At 41.6% G+C, this 17,866-nt stretch overlaps 2 protein-coding genes across 2 annotated transcripts in view; both read right to left on the minus strand.

Annotated features, from left to right (window-relative positions):
* Positions 1-2,904, minus strand: part of itgb4 (integrin, beta 4) — a 30,758-nt gene extending 27,854 nt beyond the window's left edge. Inside the window, exon 1 of the mRNA XM_061706767.1 lies at positions 2,752-2,904. The gene's annotated coding sequence lies outside the window, so the exon portion shown is untranslated. The remainder of the gene's footprint in view (positions 1-2,751) is intronic.
* Positions 2,905-5,133: 2,229 nt separating this feature from the next.
* The window catches only part of sap30bp (SAP30 binding protein), a 33,553-nt gene continuing 20,820 nt past the window's right edge, over positions 5,134-17,866 (minus strand). Inside the window, exons 5-10 of the mRNA XM_061706784.1 lie at positions 17,386-17,474; positions 10,469-10,560; positions 10,205-10,317; positions 10,067-10,138; positions 8,415-8,508; positions 5,134-5,481 (exon numbers count right to left, since the gene is read on the minus strand). Of these exons, the coding sequence (XP_061562768.1) occupies positions 5,217-5,481; positions 8,415-8,508; positions 10,067-10,138; positions 10,205-10,317; positions 10,469-10,560; positions 17,386-17,474 (725 nt within the window). The 3' untranslated portion in view covers positions 5,134-5,216. The remainder of the gene's footprint in view (positions 5,482-8,414; positions 8,509-10,066; positions 10,139-10,204; positions 10,318-10,468; positions 10,561-17,385; positions 17,475-17,866) is intronic.

A 17,866-nucleotide genomic window follows, 5' to 3' on the forward strand; every position in this document is an offset into this window, starting at 1 on the left:
TTTGGACTCAGCTGGACAGTTGAAAGTAGCTACTCGTTATTTGCAACTGTTCCTTTATTGCATGTTGGATGACTCCTCACTTCACCTCCTGTATTTGCAAATACTATACAGTAAGGATGTGCCTGGAAATTGAAACAAGACATTAAAACACTCTATCTCTATATGCTGAGAAAATAGAGATCAATACATCGGTTTGGGACACTTTCCAGTATATACATACTCTACAAATCCACCAAGCTCAAATGAGCCTTTGTGCCCACTGAGCTGCAAACCTACAATGGGTGATGCATTCCAATATACGCTGTCTCTGACCAAGACCAGCACTTTCTTGTTTAAAACCCATCTGTCGCGCAACGGAAATTAATCATCAGTGAGTGAGCAAGTTCGCGATTGCAAAATTACATATTTGTATAATTGAGATCACAGACTATTTCATTTTAATCACCTGACAGGGAGTTCCACAAAAATGGTTGTGTTGTGTACACACTTACACTTGTTGGGAATGCATTGTTATGTGTTCTCACAAGAATTCAGTAGTCAACATTCGGTGGTACTCGAGTTGAAACACAAAGATTCAAGGGGGAAAAGAAAAGAAGAAACAAAAATAAAATTAATCGCCGCATATTCTCCGAAACCTAAGCAATGCGAGCAAGACCTCGGTTTAGTGAGCATCAAAGAATGACTTGTGTTTTTGTGGCTTTTTACAACGCTAATTCCAAAAGACTGCGATTGGCTGGCGATCGGTTCTCTCTTGGTCAAAGTCAGCTGGGATAGGCTCCAGCTAACCCTCAACTCTAATGAAGATAAAATGTAAAGAAAATTGATGGATGGATGGATGGATGGATGTCCAGACTGCAAATGAATCACGGTCGCGCAAAGCCACTACTGGTTGTCGTCACCATGGCCATTTCGTGACAATGGCGGACCATTTCCCAGGATAGATGCCATATCGTGGGTGAAGAACTATGCGGGGATGGTTATTTGGTAACTTGGTCGAATTGTGACAACACAATTGTCAAAATTCAGAACTCATCAGTGGTCACTCCTAATTTCAGAAATAGGCAGCTAAAAAAAAAAAAATGATTTACTTGGTTGTTTTATTTCACACTTCATGGTTGGGCAGGCACTCCGGAGACATAGCTACTTGAATACTGTGCGAGCAAATAAAGTCATTTTTCCATCATCCACGTCCTTTAAATGTTAACAATGGATGTTATGTGGGAGGGAGCAACACTTCAGCCCTATATTAGGGTTTCTTCGAATCTAATTATAAACGCTTTGTTTCTGACATTTATTTCCAATTGATCAAGTTAATCACATTGAAAGATTGATGTCTCACAAGACTATTTTTTGGTCTTAAATCCCTCCAAATGTAACTTTTGTCTTTGTGCAATCAGACGTGAAAAGTGCTACAAGTGTCATTTGAAAGGAAGTAAGGAATGTTTTCTGACATGTGGGAAGTAGTGGGTTAAACGCAGCTGAGGTGAAAGCAGCTTTTTCTTCTCCCCCTGCACATACCACAATGGCCAGCGTGAACAGTGGCATACAAAGTCCTGCCCCTAGCAACCAGATCGGGTTCACTACAAAAGCGGACTTCCTCTGTGGGAGTAACATTCTGCAGGGTGCTACTCATCTTCCTCCTCCTCCTCCTGTTTTTTTAACGGCTGACACTTTCGCAGTGATGCTGGTTAAACAGCACTTTCTCATTAAGGAGGAGCTAAAAGATATAAAATATGTGTAAAAGTCTCATTTTAAATTAAAAGAATGTAATCTTGAATGCAATCTCAAACTCAAACATCTGGTTGCTCTTGAATGAATTTTCAATAGCTCATCAGAATTCCAAAGAGATATATTATGCATTTTCACAATTTAAAGTCGTTCCCAGCTGTCTTAACATGTCTGTGAGATGCATTCGTTAAAATCTCTCAAGGATAAAAAAATTATACCACATTTAAAAAAAAAAAAGCAAGTGCCAACTGGTAAGCGCACACATGCTCGTGTGAAGACGATAAAAGCATCTTTCTATTTTCACTCATGAAAGTAGCACTTCATCACCACGCTGCCAAACTACACTTGTGCAGACACATCACCAAACCTCCCACCATGGCCACATCATCACAGAACAATCAAGTATGTGCCGCTTATCAGAAACTTAACGCTGATAATGCTGTTCGCTACGCTAATCTGGGCTTCCAACACTGCAGCTCCGTTTAGCTTTTGGTTTTAACGTGGTAGTGTCTCCTTGTAGTCTAACCATTGCTTGAAAATGTCAGATCTTTGCACCACCCAAGCTGCCAAATCACAGGTGAGGAAATGGTGTCGAAAGAATAAGATGAACTATTAGGTCACAATCCGGAGAAATTCACAATTTATTCAAACACCTTTTTGGAAATAGGCATATATATATATATATATATATATATATATATAATACTTGGTTGTGTCATCTGTAACTGTATTGCTATTTGGAATGCTTGAGGAAGCAGGAGTACCTGGAAAACAGCCCAAAAGCCCAAGGTACGATTCTAACCTGAACCTCTGCTTAGATACTTTTTGACTCACATTCATAGTACATCATGGATCATATAGCAGGTAACAAGAAGTCACTTTGAAGAGACTGAGCCATTATTCATTGTCACAAAGTACAAGTTTACAGTAAATTGAACTGCTCACTATTCAACTATTCATTCATTTCATGTGTCATCTTAAGTAAGTACCATCTGAAAGCATGTACAATGTGCCTTTACTTACAGTGAACAAGATGTTGTCCGGGTGAAGTGGAAACATGAAGCTCCACAGGGCTGCTCGCTTCCAACAAGCTACTGAACTAAAATTTCTTGTTGTTTTGCAGGAAGCAGTTATCTCTCCACTTGCACACTCTTGTCTGACTGAGCCTGGTCTGAGAACTCCTCGCCAATTTACATGACAAAAAAACTGCCTGCTTTTGGATCAGTGAGTTCATTCAGTGATGAATACACTCCGCAACTCGTCCACCACAAAATGATTAAATTAGCTGCAGATATTTGGAATTCTGTAGTGACATTACCGTTCGAAACTCTTTAAGATGTGTTTTAATCGCAGGCAGCACAGTGGTTTAGCGCAGTGTTTCCCAACCTTTATTCAGCCACGGCACATATTTACATTGGAAAAAAAAATCTCATAGCATACCACCAAACAAAAATGTCACAACAAGGGGATATAGAACAAAAATATGCATTTGCTTGATTGAGATATGTGCCTTGAAATTGACTGGGGTTGTGACAGTCAGCAGAACTTCAGATTCTCTGAACCTTTTGATGATATTATGGACTGTAGATGATGAAAACCCTAAATTCCTTGCAATTGTACATTGAGGAACATTGTTCTTAAACTGTTCGACGATTTTCTCACACACTTGTTCACAAAGAGGTGAGCCTCGCTCCATTTTTGCTTGTGAATGATTCAGGGAAGCTCCTTTTACACCCAATCATGGCACCCACCTGTTCCCAATTAGCCTGTTCACCTGTGGGATATTCCAAACAGGTGTTTGATGAGCATTCCTCAACTTTCTCAGTCTTTCTTGCCACCTGTCCCAACTTTTTTGGAACCTGTTGCAGCATTAAAATATTAAGTTAATGATTATTTGCTAAAAATAATAATGTTTATCAGTTTGAACATTAAATATCTTGTCTTTGTAGTGTATTCAATTATCGGTTGAACACGATTTGCAAATCATTGTATTGTTTTTATTGATGTTGAACACAACATCCCAACTTCATTGGAATCGGGGTTGGGGTTGTAGATGTTGTAGAAGACACGCTTATAAGGTTTTATGTGCGGATCAGACATGTACAAGATGAAATCATATTAAAGGGTAACTTTGCTTTTACTGAGTAGTGTACAAACAAGTTTAGGGACATTTAGTCAAATTTACCGTGCAGCTGATCAACTTCAGAATACACTGTTCTCCTTGTTGTCTGTTGTTAGACGATGTTTAAACTCTTCAACTCTTATTTCTGGTTGCCACCGTCTTATTCCGCCTGCTCTCCCCTTTGCAAAACACGTACACAGAGCTTTTTAATCGTCTTTGTGAATGTGGAGCACTTGAGGATTGTATGTCACGTTCTGTGCCATGCCAGCACCTCTGCTGTGCACGTGCAACAAGTCCAGTTATGAGCATGTCGTTCAAATATTTGAACAGAGGAATGGCCATCACGATGAGGGCACATTTGTGACAGTCCATTTAAAGAGGTTTCGTCAGGAGAAGTTACATATTTCTCTCAAAAATGCTGGAGAAGTTAATGTTTTTAAAATGAGCGCAACGTTCTTGAGGTCTTCCAATCTTGTTTCAAAATTCTGAATAGTACAGAATCAGCTCTTTTAAAGGTTTTTTTAATTACATCTGCGATTGGCTGGCAACCAGTTCAGGGTGTACCCCTCCTCCTGCCCGATGACAGCTGGGATAGGCTCCAGCACGCCCGCGACCCGAGTGAGGAGAAGCGGCTCAGAAAATGGATGGATGGATGCATAATTACATCTTTTTAGCCATAGACCGCCGACGGTGTTATGCTCGTGCTTTTAGATTTAATTGCTGCATTAGACACCATGGACCATGACATCATGATCTCCCAGTAGCAGTGGGTGGGCATCAGGGCCAAGGCGTTGGGAGTGGTGCAGGTCATACCTGGCAGAAAGGACCTTTTGTGTCAACCTTGGCAATTCAGTTTCCTCCTCAGTTGCCCTCATGTGGGGTCCCACAGAGCTCAGTTCGAGGTCCCCCTTTTCTTTTCTTTTTTATTTGCTCCTATTTGTCTGCTTAATCAGGAATCATGGAATGTCCTTCCACTTTTCAAAGTCAACCATGACTGCAGCCCTCCACCAGTCGGGGCTTTATGGCAGTGGCCTGACGGAAGCCTCTCCTCAATGCAAGACACAAAGCCCGCATGGACTTGCTTAAAAAAAAAACAACAAACAAACAAAAAACAAAAAAAAAACACCTGAACGACTGCAAGATGGTGAAAAATTTAAGGGGGTCTGAATACTTTCCGTACCCACTGTATATACATTATCTAGAAGAACATTTTCTGATTCCACTGAGCAATATGTATTGAATAGTTATAAAGTTTGTTTAAATGACAAATCACAACAGGAATTTCACTGAAAAGGGAATATCTGATTATTTATTTACTGTATCAGCAACACAGTATTTACAAATGTTAAAAAAATAAAAAATAAAATCATATGTCCTCAAAAGGCCTTTTTGGAACAAGAGCCATAATGCTGCACCAGTAGCTTTCAATCATCTGCACAGGGACCGGTTTCACTGTTTGGCTTTCTTTACGATGGTGCCCACCGCAGAGATGACGGTGGTCTTGGTGCCGCTGGCTGTCGTCGTCACAGACACGACGGAGGGCAGGGTGGCCGTGGTGGTGCTGATGAGCGTGGGCTGGGCCAGGGTCACTGGGATGGCAGAGTCCCACTTGCTCTTCCTCTTGTGAGAATCTGCTGAGACAAGTCAAAGCTGGAATATTTCTTTTTTTAACATTTCGTTAACTAAACAATTGTTATTTCAATGAGAATGAATTTCCCATTTTTAGTAGAATACAGTAAAACTAGCCCTGTCAAGAATAGTGGAAAAACGTGACTAATTGACCACCTAGCAAAACATTTTTTCCCCCCCCAACTACCTACAGTGGGTACGGAAAGTTTTCAGACCCCCTTAAATGTTTTACTCTTTGTTATACTGCAGCAATTTGTTAAAATCATTTAAGTTCATTTTTTCCCTCATTAATGTACACACAGCACACCATATTGACAGAAAAAAACTAAATTGTTAACATTTTTGTTGATTTATTAAAAAAGAAAAACTGAAATATCACACAGCCATAAGTATTCAGACCCTTTGCGGTGTCACACATTTAACTCGGGTGCTGTCCATTTCTTCTGATCATCCTTAAAATGGTTCTACACATTCATTGGAGTCCAGTTGTATTTGATTATACTGATTGGACTTGATTAGGGAAGCCACACCCCTGTCTATATAAGACCTTACAGCTCACAGTACATGACAGAGCAAATGAGAATCATGAGGTCAAAGGAACTGCCTGAAGAGTTCAGAGACAGAATTGTGGCAAGGAGCAGATCTGGCCAAGGTTACAAAAACATCCTGCTGCACTTAAGATTCCTAAGAGCACAGTTTGCATGTTCTCCCCATAATCCTGAAATGGAAGACGGTTGGGACGATCAGAACCCTTCCAAGAGCTGGCCGTCCGGCCAAACTGAGCAATTGGGGGAGAAGAGCCTTGGTGAGAGAGGTAAAGAAGAACCCAAAGATCACTGTGGCTGAGCTCCAGAGATACAGTTGGTCGATGGGAGAAAGTTCTAGAAAGTCAACTATACTGCATCCCTCCACCAGTCAGGGCTTTATGGCAGAGTGGCCCGACGGAAGCCTCTCCTCAGTGCAAGACAAATGAAAGCCTGCATGGAGTTTGCAAAAAAAATAAATAAATAAAAATAAAAAATAAAAAACACCTGAAGGACTCCAAGATAGTGAGAAATAAGAGTCTTTGGTCTGATGAGACCAAGATAAAAATTGCTGGCCTTAATTCTAAGTGGCGTGTGGAGAAAACCAGGCACTGCCAATCACCTGTCCAATAGAGTCCCAACAGTGAAGCATGGTGGTGGCAGCATCATGCTGTGTGTGTGTTTTTCAGCTGCAGGGACAGGGAGACTGGTTGCAATCGAAGGAAAGACGAATGCGGCCAAGTACCCGGATATCCTGGACGAAAACCTTCTCCAGAGTGCTCAGAACCTCAGACTGGGCCGAAGGGTCACCTTCAAAAAAGATAATGACCTTAAGCACACAGCTAAAATACCGAAGAACAACTCCGTGACTGTTTTTGAATGGCCCATCAAGAGCCCTGACTTAAACCCAATTGAGCATCTCTGCAAAGACCTGAAAATGGCTGTCCACCAACGTTCACCATCCAACCTGATAGAACTGGAGAGGATCTGCAAGGAGGAATGACAGGATCCCCAAATCCAGGTGTGAAAAACTGCATCATTCCCAAAAAGACTTATCGCTGTATTAGCTCAAAAGGACGCTTCTATTAAATACTGAGCAAAGGGTCTGAATATTAATGGCTGTGTCATATTTCAGTCTTTCTTTTTTAATAAATCTGCAAAAATTTCAATTCCGTTTTTAGCAAATGGCTGCAATATAAAAAAAGAGTGAAAAATTTAAGGTGGTCTGAATACTTGCCATACCCACTGTATGTTAATTGTTGAAACCTGGTGTGTTCCAATGGTCTCTTCCCAGGGCCGCATACAAAACAACTGAAGGATGATGGGCCACTTTGACATTGTTCGTAACCTTTAATTCATTTACAGTAACACATGCAAACCAATCAATCAGATAACTGACGCTTATTACAATTGCATTGAAATATATTTAAAAAATTAAAAACCACAAAGAGGCGGCACGGTGGACGACTGGTTAGAGCGTCAGCCTCACAGTTCTGAGGACCCGGGTTCAATCCCCGGCCCCGCCTGTGTGGAGTTTGCATGTTCTCCCCGTGCCTGCGTGGGTTTTCTCCGGGCACTCCGGTTTCCTCCCACATCCCAAAAACATGCATTAATTGGAGACTCTAAATTGCCCGTAGGCATGACTGTGAGTGCGAATGGTTGTTTGTTTCTATGTGCCCTGCGATTGGCGGGTAACCAGTTCAGGGTGTACCCTGCCTCCTGCCCGATGACAGCTGGGATAGGCTCCAGCACGCCCGCGACCCGAGTGAGGAGAAGCGGCTCAGAAAATGGATGGATGGATAAAAACCTCAAACACTCTTGAATAAAGCAGGGATGAACGGCCAATAAGTGATTTCGGGGTTGGTTAACTCCAGAAAACAAACAACAGTATTAATAAAAAAAAAAAAAAGAGAAAATTAGAAAGAAATCTGCAAATAGGTGAATCTGTGGGTGCCAAAATGCAATTATGTAAATGTTATTTGCATTTATTTATTAATTAAAAAACAGTTAGGTGACAAAGCAAAAAGTCAAGGACTTTTCAGGATATTGGGGTGGCCAGTGGCCCTGTATTCGACTAGAATAGATCCGCCACTATACTGACCATCAGGAAAATCCCACCTCCCTAAATTGACCAGTTCAACTGTTCAGATCAAGTACTTTGTTATATGAATGAAGAATTTTAGAAGATTTAAAATAATTAGAGATTCAAGGAAGAGAATGTAGAAGCTGCAATATAATTGTAATTTTCATTTTGAAATCAATTAATTGTTTTCTTGGGATTAAGTATATCTTTCTACAATTTTTTTGGTAGCAGTGTGTCCTTGGGAGTGTTTTTGTTCACACGAGACAGAAATATAGTGTAGTTCGCACCTTAAAAAAATGTGCATGACTGCAAGTTAGTGCATATTTACCTGTGGCTGTGTTGGTTGTGCTGCTGCTGTTTGTGGTTGAAGCTGATGTGTTGGATGGGTTGGTGCCCTTTTTCGTACCTGTGACAAACTCGATCTGCACAAAAGCACACCCAGCATTAGTACTCGGCTTTAAACGATCAGGATTTTTGGGTCCGATCACCGATCAGCGAGTTTAAAAAACGATAACCGATCCGATCACAAGATGGAGGAATGTGTCTATTTAAATGATCTGTTCATTTACGTTTTATACTTGTGTACTTAATTTCTCAAAAATATATATTTACAATAAATGTATCTTTGTTCCTCTCTGCCAGTGAGGCATAGTGATTATTAGATGGCAGGAAGTAAATACAGTAATTAATGTACCCACTTTTTTTGACTTTTTTGTTTGTTGGTGTGTCGTGAGATTTTTCAATTGTAAAATATGTTCCTTTGCTCCATAAAGGTGGGAAATCACTGCTCTAGTCAGATCGTGTATTCTAATCAGTCAGGTCAAACAAACATTACACGACAGAAATAATGGGTGCTAACTTACTGTAATTAAATTACTTTATTTTAAATTAAATTACCTCACCCACACCGAAACTTTAGAGCATGATTCGACAGAACGGCGGCATGTTTGCGTCCAACTGTTTGTGCTACCGCTAGCTTGCTAGGCTACATAACATTTTATTGCATGATTGCGAGCCATATTGTATTACAGGTATGTTAACATACCTCAAGCAAGCCTTAAATGAACATCCTCTCCTGTCCTGAGCACCGGTGACCACCAACACACGTTTTCCCCCCATTTTGACACACTCCACTCTTGTTGTCCAGTGTATCCGGTTACATTTGAGTTGACAAGATAAAGCCCAATGATCGTAAAAAACGGGATGCGGTTTATTGCAGTAGCCTGACAGTGCAATCGCGAAAGAGCAAATTTGTCTAATCCGGGCGTTACGTGTTGCCTGTCTCCAACGTTTTTTTTTGTTTTTTTTTTTATAAATTACTTCATTGGCCGTCAGATATTTACAGTACTACGTCAAAAGACACGGGACAAGGCTAAAAATAAACTAGCTTTTGGATTCAAATATACTGTGCACGCGGCGATGCTGAGTTAATGTCTTTTGCGGAGCTCGGCGAATTATGACATTTAAGCCGATCAGCATAAAATGCTAAATATCGGCCAATACCGATCAGCCCGATCAAAACGGTGTAATGTCGAATTAGTACATTTGAATTAAATTGACTGGTCATGTTTGATTAGAACCACTGGAATATGGAGCCACTGATTACATGCAATTTATGGGGATCTTGCTTCAGGGCACAATCAGTATTTAACAAACACACTTCAAACTCTTATTTTAACCTGCATGCAACTGAGTACATTTCACAAGACAGAAGAACAGAGCAGCTCATGCAGGGTACTACATGTTCTTTCTAGTCCCCTTTATGACTAATATGCAGCTGCTGGAATGATGTTGTTGGTACTGATGACAGCGGCATGTGTCAATGTTGCCTCTCCCTGTGCAGACTTTATGAAATGCAATAATTAAATTTACAGGTAAAGGGAAAAAATGTCTGAGCATGAGCAACAGTTATGAGAGCATAGCATGGCAAAATGGTTTCTAAGTGTTAATGTGTAGACATAAAATAGTGTGTTAACTTGCTTTTAAGTCTAACCTTGGTCCGCTCCTTTTTGGCTTTCTCCAGCTTGTCCATCTCCACTTTTTGTGCTTTAGCTGAAAGAATGAGTTCATAAGAAATTCTTAAAATCATAAGGAGATGCTGAAAGAAAACCACCATACCGAGAGCTTCGTAGTACGAGTCCTCTGACCAGCCGTGAGGATCAAACATATCTTTTGGGTAGTTAGTGCCCAGTTCGTCTATACTGCAGAACTGAATGAGCTTCTCGTAAATACTAGAAAGAAAAAAAAAAAAGGAAAAAAAGATCCCTGTAAGATTTTACTAAGAATAGACTATATAATTTATTTAAAGCAACTATAGTTCTGATCTACTGAAATCACACATAACACTTTTGTGTCTGAATATGTGTGAGCTAAGGTCCATACCTTGGATTTCTGAATTCTTTTTTCTTCTGAATGTGGCTGTTAGTGTCGAAATCTCCATGGAGCTTTCTTTCGTACAGCTTGTGGATCTTCTCCTGTTGCGACAACAACATTGAGAGGATGTGAATTGACAGGGTAGATGGGCATCCTGTCTACCAAAAACAAAAGCATCCACTAAACATACGATCAGACCTGCGAAAAGCAAAGGTAATTGTTATTCGACAAACAGGAGACACTGTCAACTGGCCAATGTACAGAGTATCACGAATGATAAATCAGGCCTTCCATAAAAATGAAAACATGAAATAGCGGAATGTTGCTCCAACATGAAGAGCGACAACTCCCTCCAGCTTTTCCTTCCATTGACCAGTTTCATAGACCTGTGCTATTCTACTCTGCATCCAAGGCTGCATGTTACAGATCGGATGTTATTTAATTCATCAAGTTCCTTTCAGGCAACATGGTCTGCCTTACAGTTGAGATGTTCTGGGTTTGAATCTCAGGTCCTCCTGTGTGCAGTTTACATATACTTTTATATAGTATGGATTTTTTCCTCCTTAAGTACTCTGACTTCTCCCACACTTGAAAAACATTCTTCTTAGGTTAATTGAAGACTAAAACTGTGTGTGAATTGTAAATAGTTGTTTGTCAATATGGTCCCTGTGATTAACTGGCTACCAGTGAGTGGTAGAAAATGGACTGATGGATTTTAGTAGAGAAAATAAACTTTTATTTTCCTTCGTGAGCCTTGACCCAACCTGCGCCTCCTCTAAGCCTGCCTCCAATTTGTGAGGTCTTGCAATTGCTTTTTTATTTTTATGATGGCTGTCCGAATGTCACAATTGTCTTTTTCCAATGATTGTGTTCAACTCATCTCCAGTGGTATGGCGCGGTCGGTATTTTCATTTCAAAATAGTCCCACAGGAAGCTTTGAAAAACAACGCACGAACCGCATGTCCGAAAAAGATTCAAAAACAAACAAACAAACAAACAAAAAACAATAACAATGGAGAAGGATCAATTTCCTGGCCACCGCAAACACTCACTGCCAAGTGAGGTGGAAGTGGGAATTGCAATCCAATTGCTGGCCGGAACAAAGCCACAAGTTCCAGCCCACTGCTTGTCATTCTAAGGAAAAGGCTGGGCTTGCCATTGGCCCAGAAGGTGGGGCAGGATGAGGGCTGGCTGACTGCATAAGACAGATCCGCCCTTAAAATTAACAGAGTTCACAATGGAAAGAAATGTGCTGTAAAATTCTTGATCGTGGGGTATTTTGTCAAAATCATGCCACAAACATGTTATTAAGACAGCTATGAACTGTTAAAAAAAAGCATAATATGCATCCTTGAGAGACTCTAAAAATACATGTCTAAAAATTCAGAAATACTTTTTGATTAGTAGAGTAGCTGTTAGATATACTGTATAAGTTATCATTTATTTGCTTAGCTTGCATTAGTATTATGGACAATTTTTAGAAAGAAAGATGTCTCGCCTTCAAGATGACTCAGCAGGAATCATCAGAGAGAAGGACGCGGCCGGGACGTGGCAGGTGTTGGTCCCATGTTTTCACCTTGAAACCCTACCCTTAGTGTGTTGTGTCTTGTAGCTTAGTACGTTTGGTCTTGTAAACCTCCCTATTTTCAAATAAATGCAGGAGCGACGGGAGAGATTGTTTCGAGCGTGTTGAGAGGCTGTAATCTGAACAATCTCCCATGCGCCCTCCTCATGAGAAAAAGAAACAAGCGTCTTCATTCCTTTTGTGTCTATTTTTTATAATGTTGGGTAAGATAAATCCAACAGTAGCCATTACAGAAAAGAGTTGCACAATTTATCATACAGCCAAATTGGCAAGTGTCTTTCTCTCATTTTAGGTCTTTTGGCATTCTCCATCGAGGGGAAAAAGGCACAGCAAGTGAAAACAAGTCCAAAGCTTCTCCAGTCATCTTCACTTCAAGAAAACAATGTTGACAAAATTATCTGTCAAGCAACCAGGAAATAATTTTGTCGCAGATAAGAACCTCAGCATAAAATTCGAAAACTGTCAGAAAAAAACAATTATAAGTGTCACACATCTGTCGAGGATGAGGCATTTCCTAGTTTAATAGTGGCAACTCCATAGAAAAAATGAGTCTGGTGTTTTTATTTATTTATTTATTTTTAAATCTCATACAGTGCACATCTGAGATCCAGCTAAACTCAAGATCTAAACCAAGAATTGTTTTCCAGGAATGTTCAGGGCATGATTGGAGAAGATACCTGGAAAGTGTTCAGAGCAGATACATTCTTGCAGTTGTGAAATAGCAAATAAAAACAAAAAAAAACAATCACACTAAGAGAACATGAATGCAGCCTTATGGTGGGCACAAGCCAGTGCAAACAGTAGGCCGGTCCCAAGCCCGGATAAATGCAGAGGGTTGCGTCAGGAAGGGCATCTGGCTTAAAACTTTGCCAAACAAATATGAGCGTTCATCCAAAGAATTCCATACCGGCTCGGTCATGGCCTGGGTTAACAACGTCCGCCACCGGCGCCGTCAACCTGCAGGGCGCCGGTGGAAATTCAACTACTGTGGGTCGAAGAAGAGGTGGAAAGCGGCTTCTTTGCCAGAAAGAGAAGAGGAAAGCACAGAGCCTAGAACTGAATGTGGGGACTTTGGATGGTGGGACTATGACAGGAAAATCCCAGCAGTTGGTTGACATGATGATTAGGAGAAGTTGATATATTGTGTGTCCAGGAGACCAGGTGGAAAGGCAGTAAGGTTTAGGGGCAGGGTTTAAATTATTTTACCATGGTGTAGATGGGAAGAGAAATGGAGTCGGGGTTATTTTAAAAGAAGAGTTGGCTAAGAATGTCTTGGAGGTGAAAAGAGTATCAGATCGAGTGATGAGGCTGAAACTTGAAATTGAGGGTGCTATGTATAATGTGATTAGTGGCTATGCCCCACAGGTAGGACGTGACCTGGAGATGAAAAAGAAATTCTGGAAGGAGCTAGGCGAAGTCTTCCTGAGCATCCCAGACAGAGAGAGTCGTAATTGGTGCAGATTGTAATGGACATGTTGGTGAAGGAAATAGGGGTGATGAAGAAGTGAAGGGTAAGCACGGCATCCAGGAAAGGAACTTGGAGGGACATATGGTGGTAGACTTTGCAAAAAGGATGCAAATGGCTGTAGTGAACACATTTTTCCCAGAAGAGGCAGGAACATAGTGTGACCTACAAGAGCGGAGGTAGAAGCACCCAGGTGGATTACATCTTGTGCAGACAACGTAATCTGAAGGAGGTTACCGACTGTAAAGTAGTGGTAGGGAAGAGTGTGGCTAGACAGCATAGGATGGTGTTGTGCAAGATGACTCTGGTGGTGGGGAGGAAGATTAGGAAGACAAAGGCAGAGCAGAGAACCATGTGGTGGAAGCTGAGACAGGACGAGTGTTGTGCAGCTTTTCGGGAAGAGGTGAGACAGGCTCTCGGTGGACAGGAGAAGCTTCCAGAAGACTGGACCACTACAGCCAAGGTGATCAGAGAGGCAGGCAGGAGAGTACTTGGTGTACCTTCTGGCAGGAAAGGAGAGAAGGAGACTTGGTGGTGGAACCTCACAGCACAGGAAATCATACTAGGAAAAAGGTTAGCTAAGAAGAAGTGGGACACTGAGAGGACCGAGGAGAGGTGAAAGGAATACATTGAGATGTGACATAGGGCAAAGGTAGAGATGGCAAAGGTTAAACTAGAGGCATGTGATGACATGTATGCCAGGTTGGACACTAAAGAAGGAGAAAAGGATCTATACAGGTTGGCCAGACAGGAGAATAGAGATTGGAAGGATGTGCAGCAGGTTAGGGTGATTAAGGATAGAGATGGAAATACGTTGACTGGTGCCAGTAGTGTGCTAGATAGATGGAAAGAATACTTCGAGGAGTTGATGAATGAGGAAAATGAGGGAGAAGGGAGAGTAGAAGAGGCAATTGTGGTGGACCAGGAAGTGGCAACGATTAGTAAGGGCGAAGTTAGATAGGCATTAAAGATGATAAAAAATGGAAAGGCAGTTGGTCCTGATGACATTCCTGTGGAGGTATGGAAGAATCTAGGAGAGGTGGCTGTGGAGTTTTTGACCAGCTTGTTCAATACAATTCTAGCGCGTGAGAAGATGCCTGAAGAATGGAGGAAAAGTCTGCTGGTGCCCATTTTTAAGAACAAGGGTGATGTGCAGAGCTGTGGGAACTATTGAGGAGCCACACAATGAAGTTGTCGGAAAGAGTAGTGGAGGCTAAACTCAGGACAGAAGTGAGTATTTGCCAGCAACAGTATGGTTTCATGCCTAGAAAGAGTACCACAGATGCATTATTTGCCTTGAGGATGTTGATGGAAATGTACAGAGAAGGTCAGAAGGAGCTACATTGTGTCTTTGTAGATCTAGAGAAAGCCTATGACAGAGTACCCAGAGAGGAACTGTGGTACTGCATGCGGAAGTCTGGAGTGGCAGAAGTATGTTAGAATAATACAGGACATGTACGAGGGCGGCAGAACAGTGGTGAGGTGTGCTGTAGGTGTGACAGATGAATTTAAGGTGGAGGTGGGACTGCATCAGGGATCAGTCCTGAGCCCCTTCCTGTTTGCAGTGGTGATGGATAGGCTGACAGATGAGGTTAGACTGGAATCCCCATGGACCATGATGTTTGCAGATAACATTGTGATCTGCAGTGAAAGCAGGGAGCAGGTGGAAGAACAGTTAGAAAGATGGAGGCATGTACTGGAAAGCAAAGGAATGAAGATTAGCTGAAGTAAGACAGAATATATGTGCATGAATGAGAGGGGTGGTGGGGGAAGAGTGAGGCTACAGGAAGAAGAGATAGCAAGGGTGGAGGACTTTAAATACTTGGGGTCAACCGTCCAGAGCAATGGTGAGTGTGGTCAGGAAGTGAAGAAACGGGTCCAAGCAGGTTGGAACGGGTGGAGGAAGGTGTCAGGTGTGTTATGTGAGAGTCTCTGATGGGATGAAGGGCAAAGTTTATAAAACAGTGGTGAGGCCACCCATGATGCACGGATTAGAGACAGTGGCACTGAAGAGACAAGAGGAAGCAGAGCTGGAGGTGGCGGAAATGAAGATGTTGAGGTTCGCTCTCGGAGTGACCAGGTTGGATAATATTAGAAATGAGCTCATCAGAGGGACAGCCAAAATTCGATGTTTTGGAGACAAAGTTAGAGAGAGCAGACTTCGATGATTTGGACACGTCCAGAGGAGACATAGTGAGTATATTGGTAGAAGGATGAGGATGTAGTTGCCAGGCAAGAGAGCTAGAGGAGGATCAAAGAGGTTGATGGATGTCATGAGAGAAGACATGTGGGCAGTTGGTGTTCGAGAGGAGGATGCAGGAGATAGGCTTACATGGAAAATGATGACGTGCTGTGGTGACCCCTAAAGGGACAAACCGAAAGGAAAAGAAGAAGACACTAAGAGAACATGTTAGTAACACTGAAGCACTTTTGGCTATGCGTGTCCTGAGGCCAGGGATACCCAGGAAATACTGGTGAATGTGAATCATTAGTTCACTACTTAGGTGTGGGAATAGAAGCCTGGCGGGGATAAAGTTGAGCTGTTCACTTACTAAATCTGCCTTGTGTCCTGACCTGCCTCTGCGTCTTACAGAACAAATCTGATTGCAGTCTCTGAATTTATGTAGACACCAGAATTTCACCCGAGGCAAATGAAGGTGCGCAATTATTTACCTGACAAAGGCGACTGTGCTAACGCACTGATGACTACTTAAATTGCAAGCCTGACTAATACTGGATTTAGCGCAAAAAACGCTATTTGAAAGGAAACAATTATGCTTTTATAAAGCTTCCTAAAGTTGTAGACGATGACAGTATTCAATAAATTGCTTACTTGAACTTTGGTGTTGTACGACAACTGAGTGGAGTCAATGCTACTTCTATGATTGATCCTACAGACTGAGTGATAGAGAGCTATAAATCATGGATTCAGAACCCCTCTTTGAGGTTCGTGGACAAGCCATTGCCAATTTTCTTTTAATGTCTGTCTTTTACTAGCCTTTCATGGAGCACGGCAATTTGGATGCTGCAGCCCCTCAAATTAGCATTCTTTCCTTGTCAGCTTCAGTGATATGAACACTGATGGGAGGTCAGTAGAGCAGTGCTTTCCAACCTTTATGGAGCCAAGGCACATATTTTACAATTGAAAAATCTCACGGCACACCAACAAACCAAAATGTCACAAAAAGTGGATACATTAATTACTGCATGTAGTTCCTGCAATCTAATAAAATAGCATGCATTTGTTCTGTCTGTCACTATGCCTCACTAGCATAAATAGATGAACATAGATACATTATTTCTTGTAAATAAATAATTTTTGGAGCAATTATGTAAACTTGTATAATTTCCCACGGCACACCTGAAGAGCGCTCACGGCACAATAATGTGCCCCGGCACACTGGTAGAGAATAACTGCAGTAGAGGGAGTCAAGTAGAGTTTGGGCAGTGCTAGCAAAGTTGTTTTTTTGTGTGTGTGTTTAAAATCACTTACGTCTCAATTCTTCGCACCTTTGTTTTGTGTTTTTATTTTGTACTCCAAACTGTACCTTGCATAAGAGGCATGTATTGACTGCTGCCAAAGCAGCCAGAGCCAAGTATTCAGCTTTGAGCAGGACAATTTTATTACCTCCAACCTGTGCAGTGTGCACATAAAACATGAATACCTGCGAGAGTCTATTCGAGCCGGAGGATGAGCTCAGAATTACACAAGCCTGATAACATCAACAACAGCCTCTACTCTGGTCTGATTGAAGACAATACCATGTCCTTCATGGCTATGTACTGTATATCATAAGTTACAATATGTTTGATTAAAGAGAAGAGGGAAGCAATGAGAGCTTATTAATGATCACATAACTGTAGAGGAGTGGGTACCTGAAGTTGGCTTGAGCAGCGTCCCGGGGGCTCGGGTGGAATTCGGATCTCATCAGGTGACATGTTTCTCACCTTCTCTGAGAAGAGAGCTGTGGAGAAGAAAGAAAAATATGAGCCCTTTCAATTCTCCACTTTTGCAGTGTTGTTTTGCATGCCTTCCACTCAAAAGAAGGTTGAACTAAGAAAGAAAATGCTATGCAAATGCAGGTAACTGTTTTAATTATTTGACTTAATACACAACTGCTGCAAAGTTTTAAAGATGAAGGGGTCAGAATGTTTGTAACAAGGTCATTCACTGAAGTCCTGTAGAATAAGTTGGTTTTGCAGGACATATTGGAGCTAAAAATGCACATCTCTGACAGGGAGTGGTTGCTGTTGAAGCTTGGAAAGACAAGGGAGGCGCCTTTTCTATCTCCATCATTTCCTTTGTAACCATCGTCTGTTTTGCTTTTGCAGGGTCTCCTCTGAATAGAGGCCAGAC

Source organism: Phycodurus eques, chromosome 19, assembly GCF_024500275.1.
Source record: "Phycodurus eques isolate BA_2022a chromosome 19, UOR_Pequ_1.1, whole genome shotgun sequence".
Classification (NCBI taxonomy): Eukaryota; Metazoa; Chordata; class Actinopteri; order Syngnathiformes; family Syngnathidae; genus Phycodurus; species Phycodurus eques.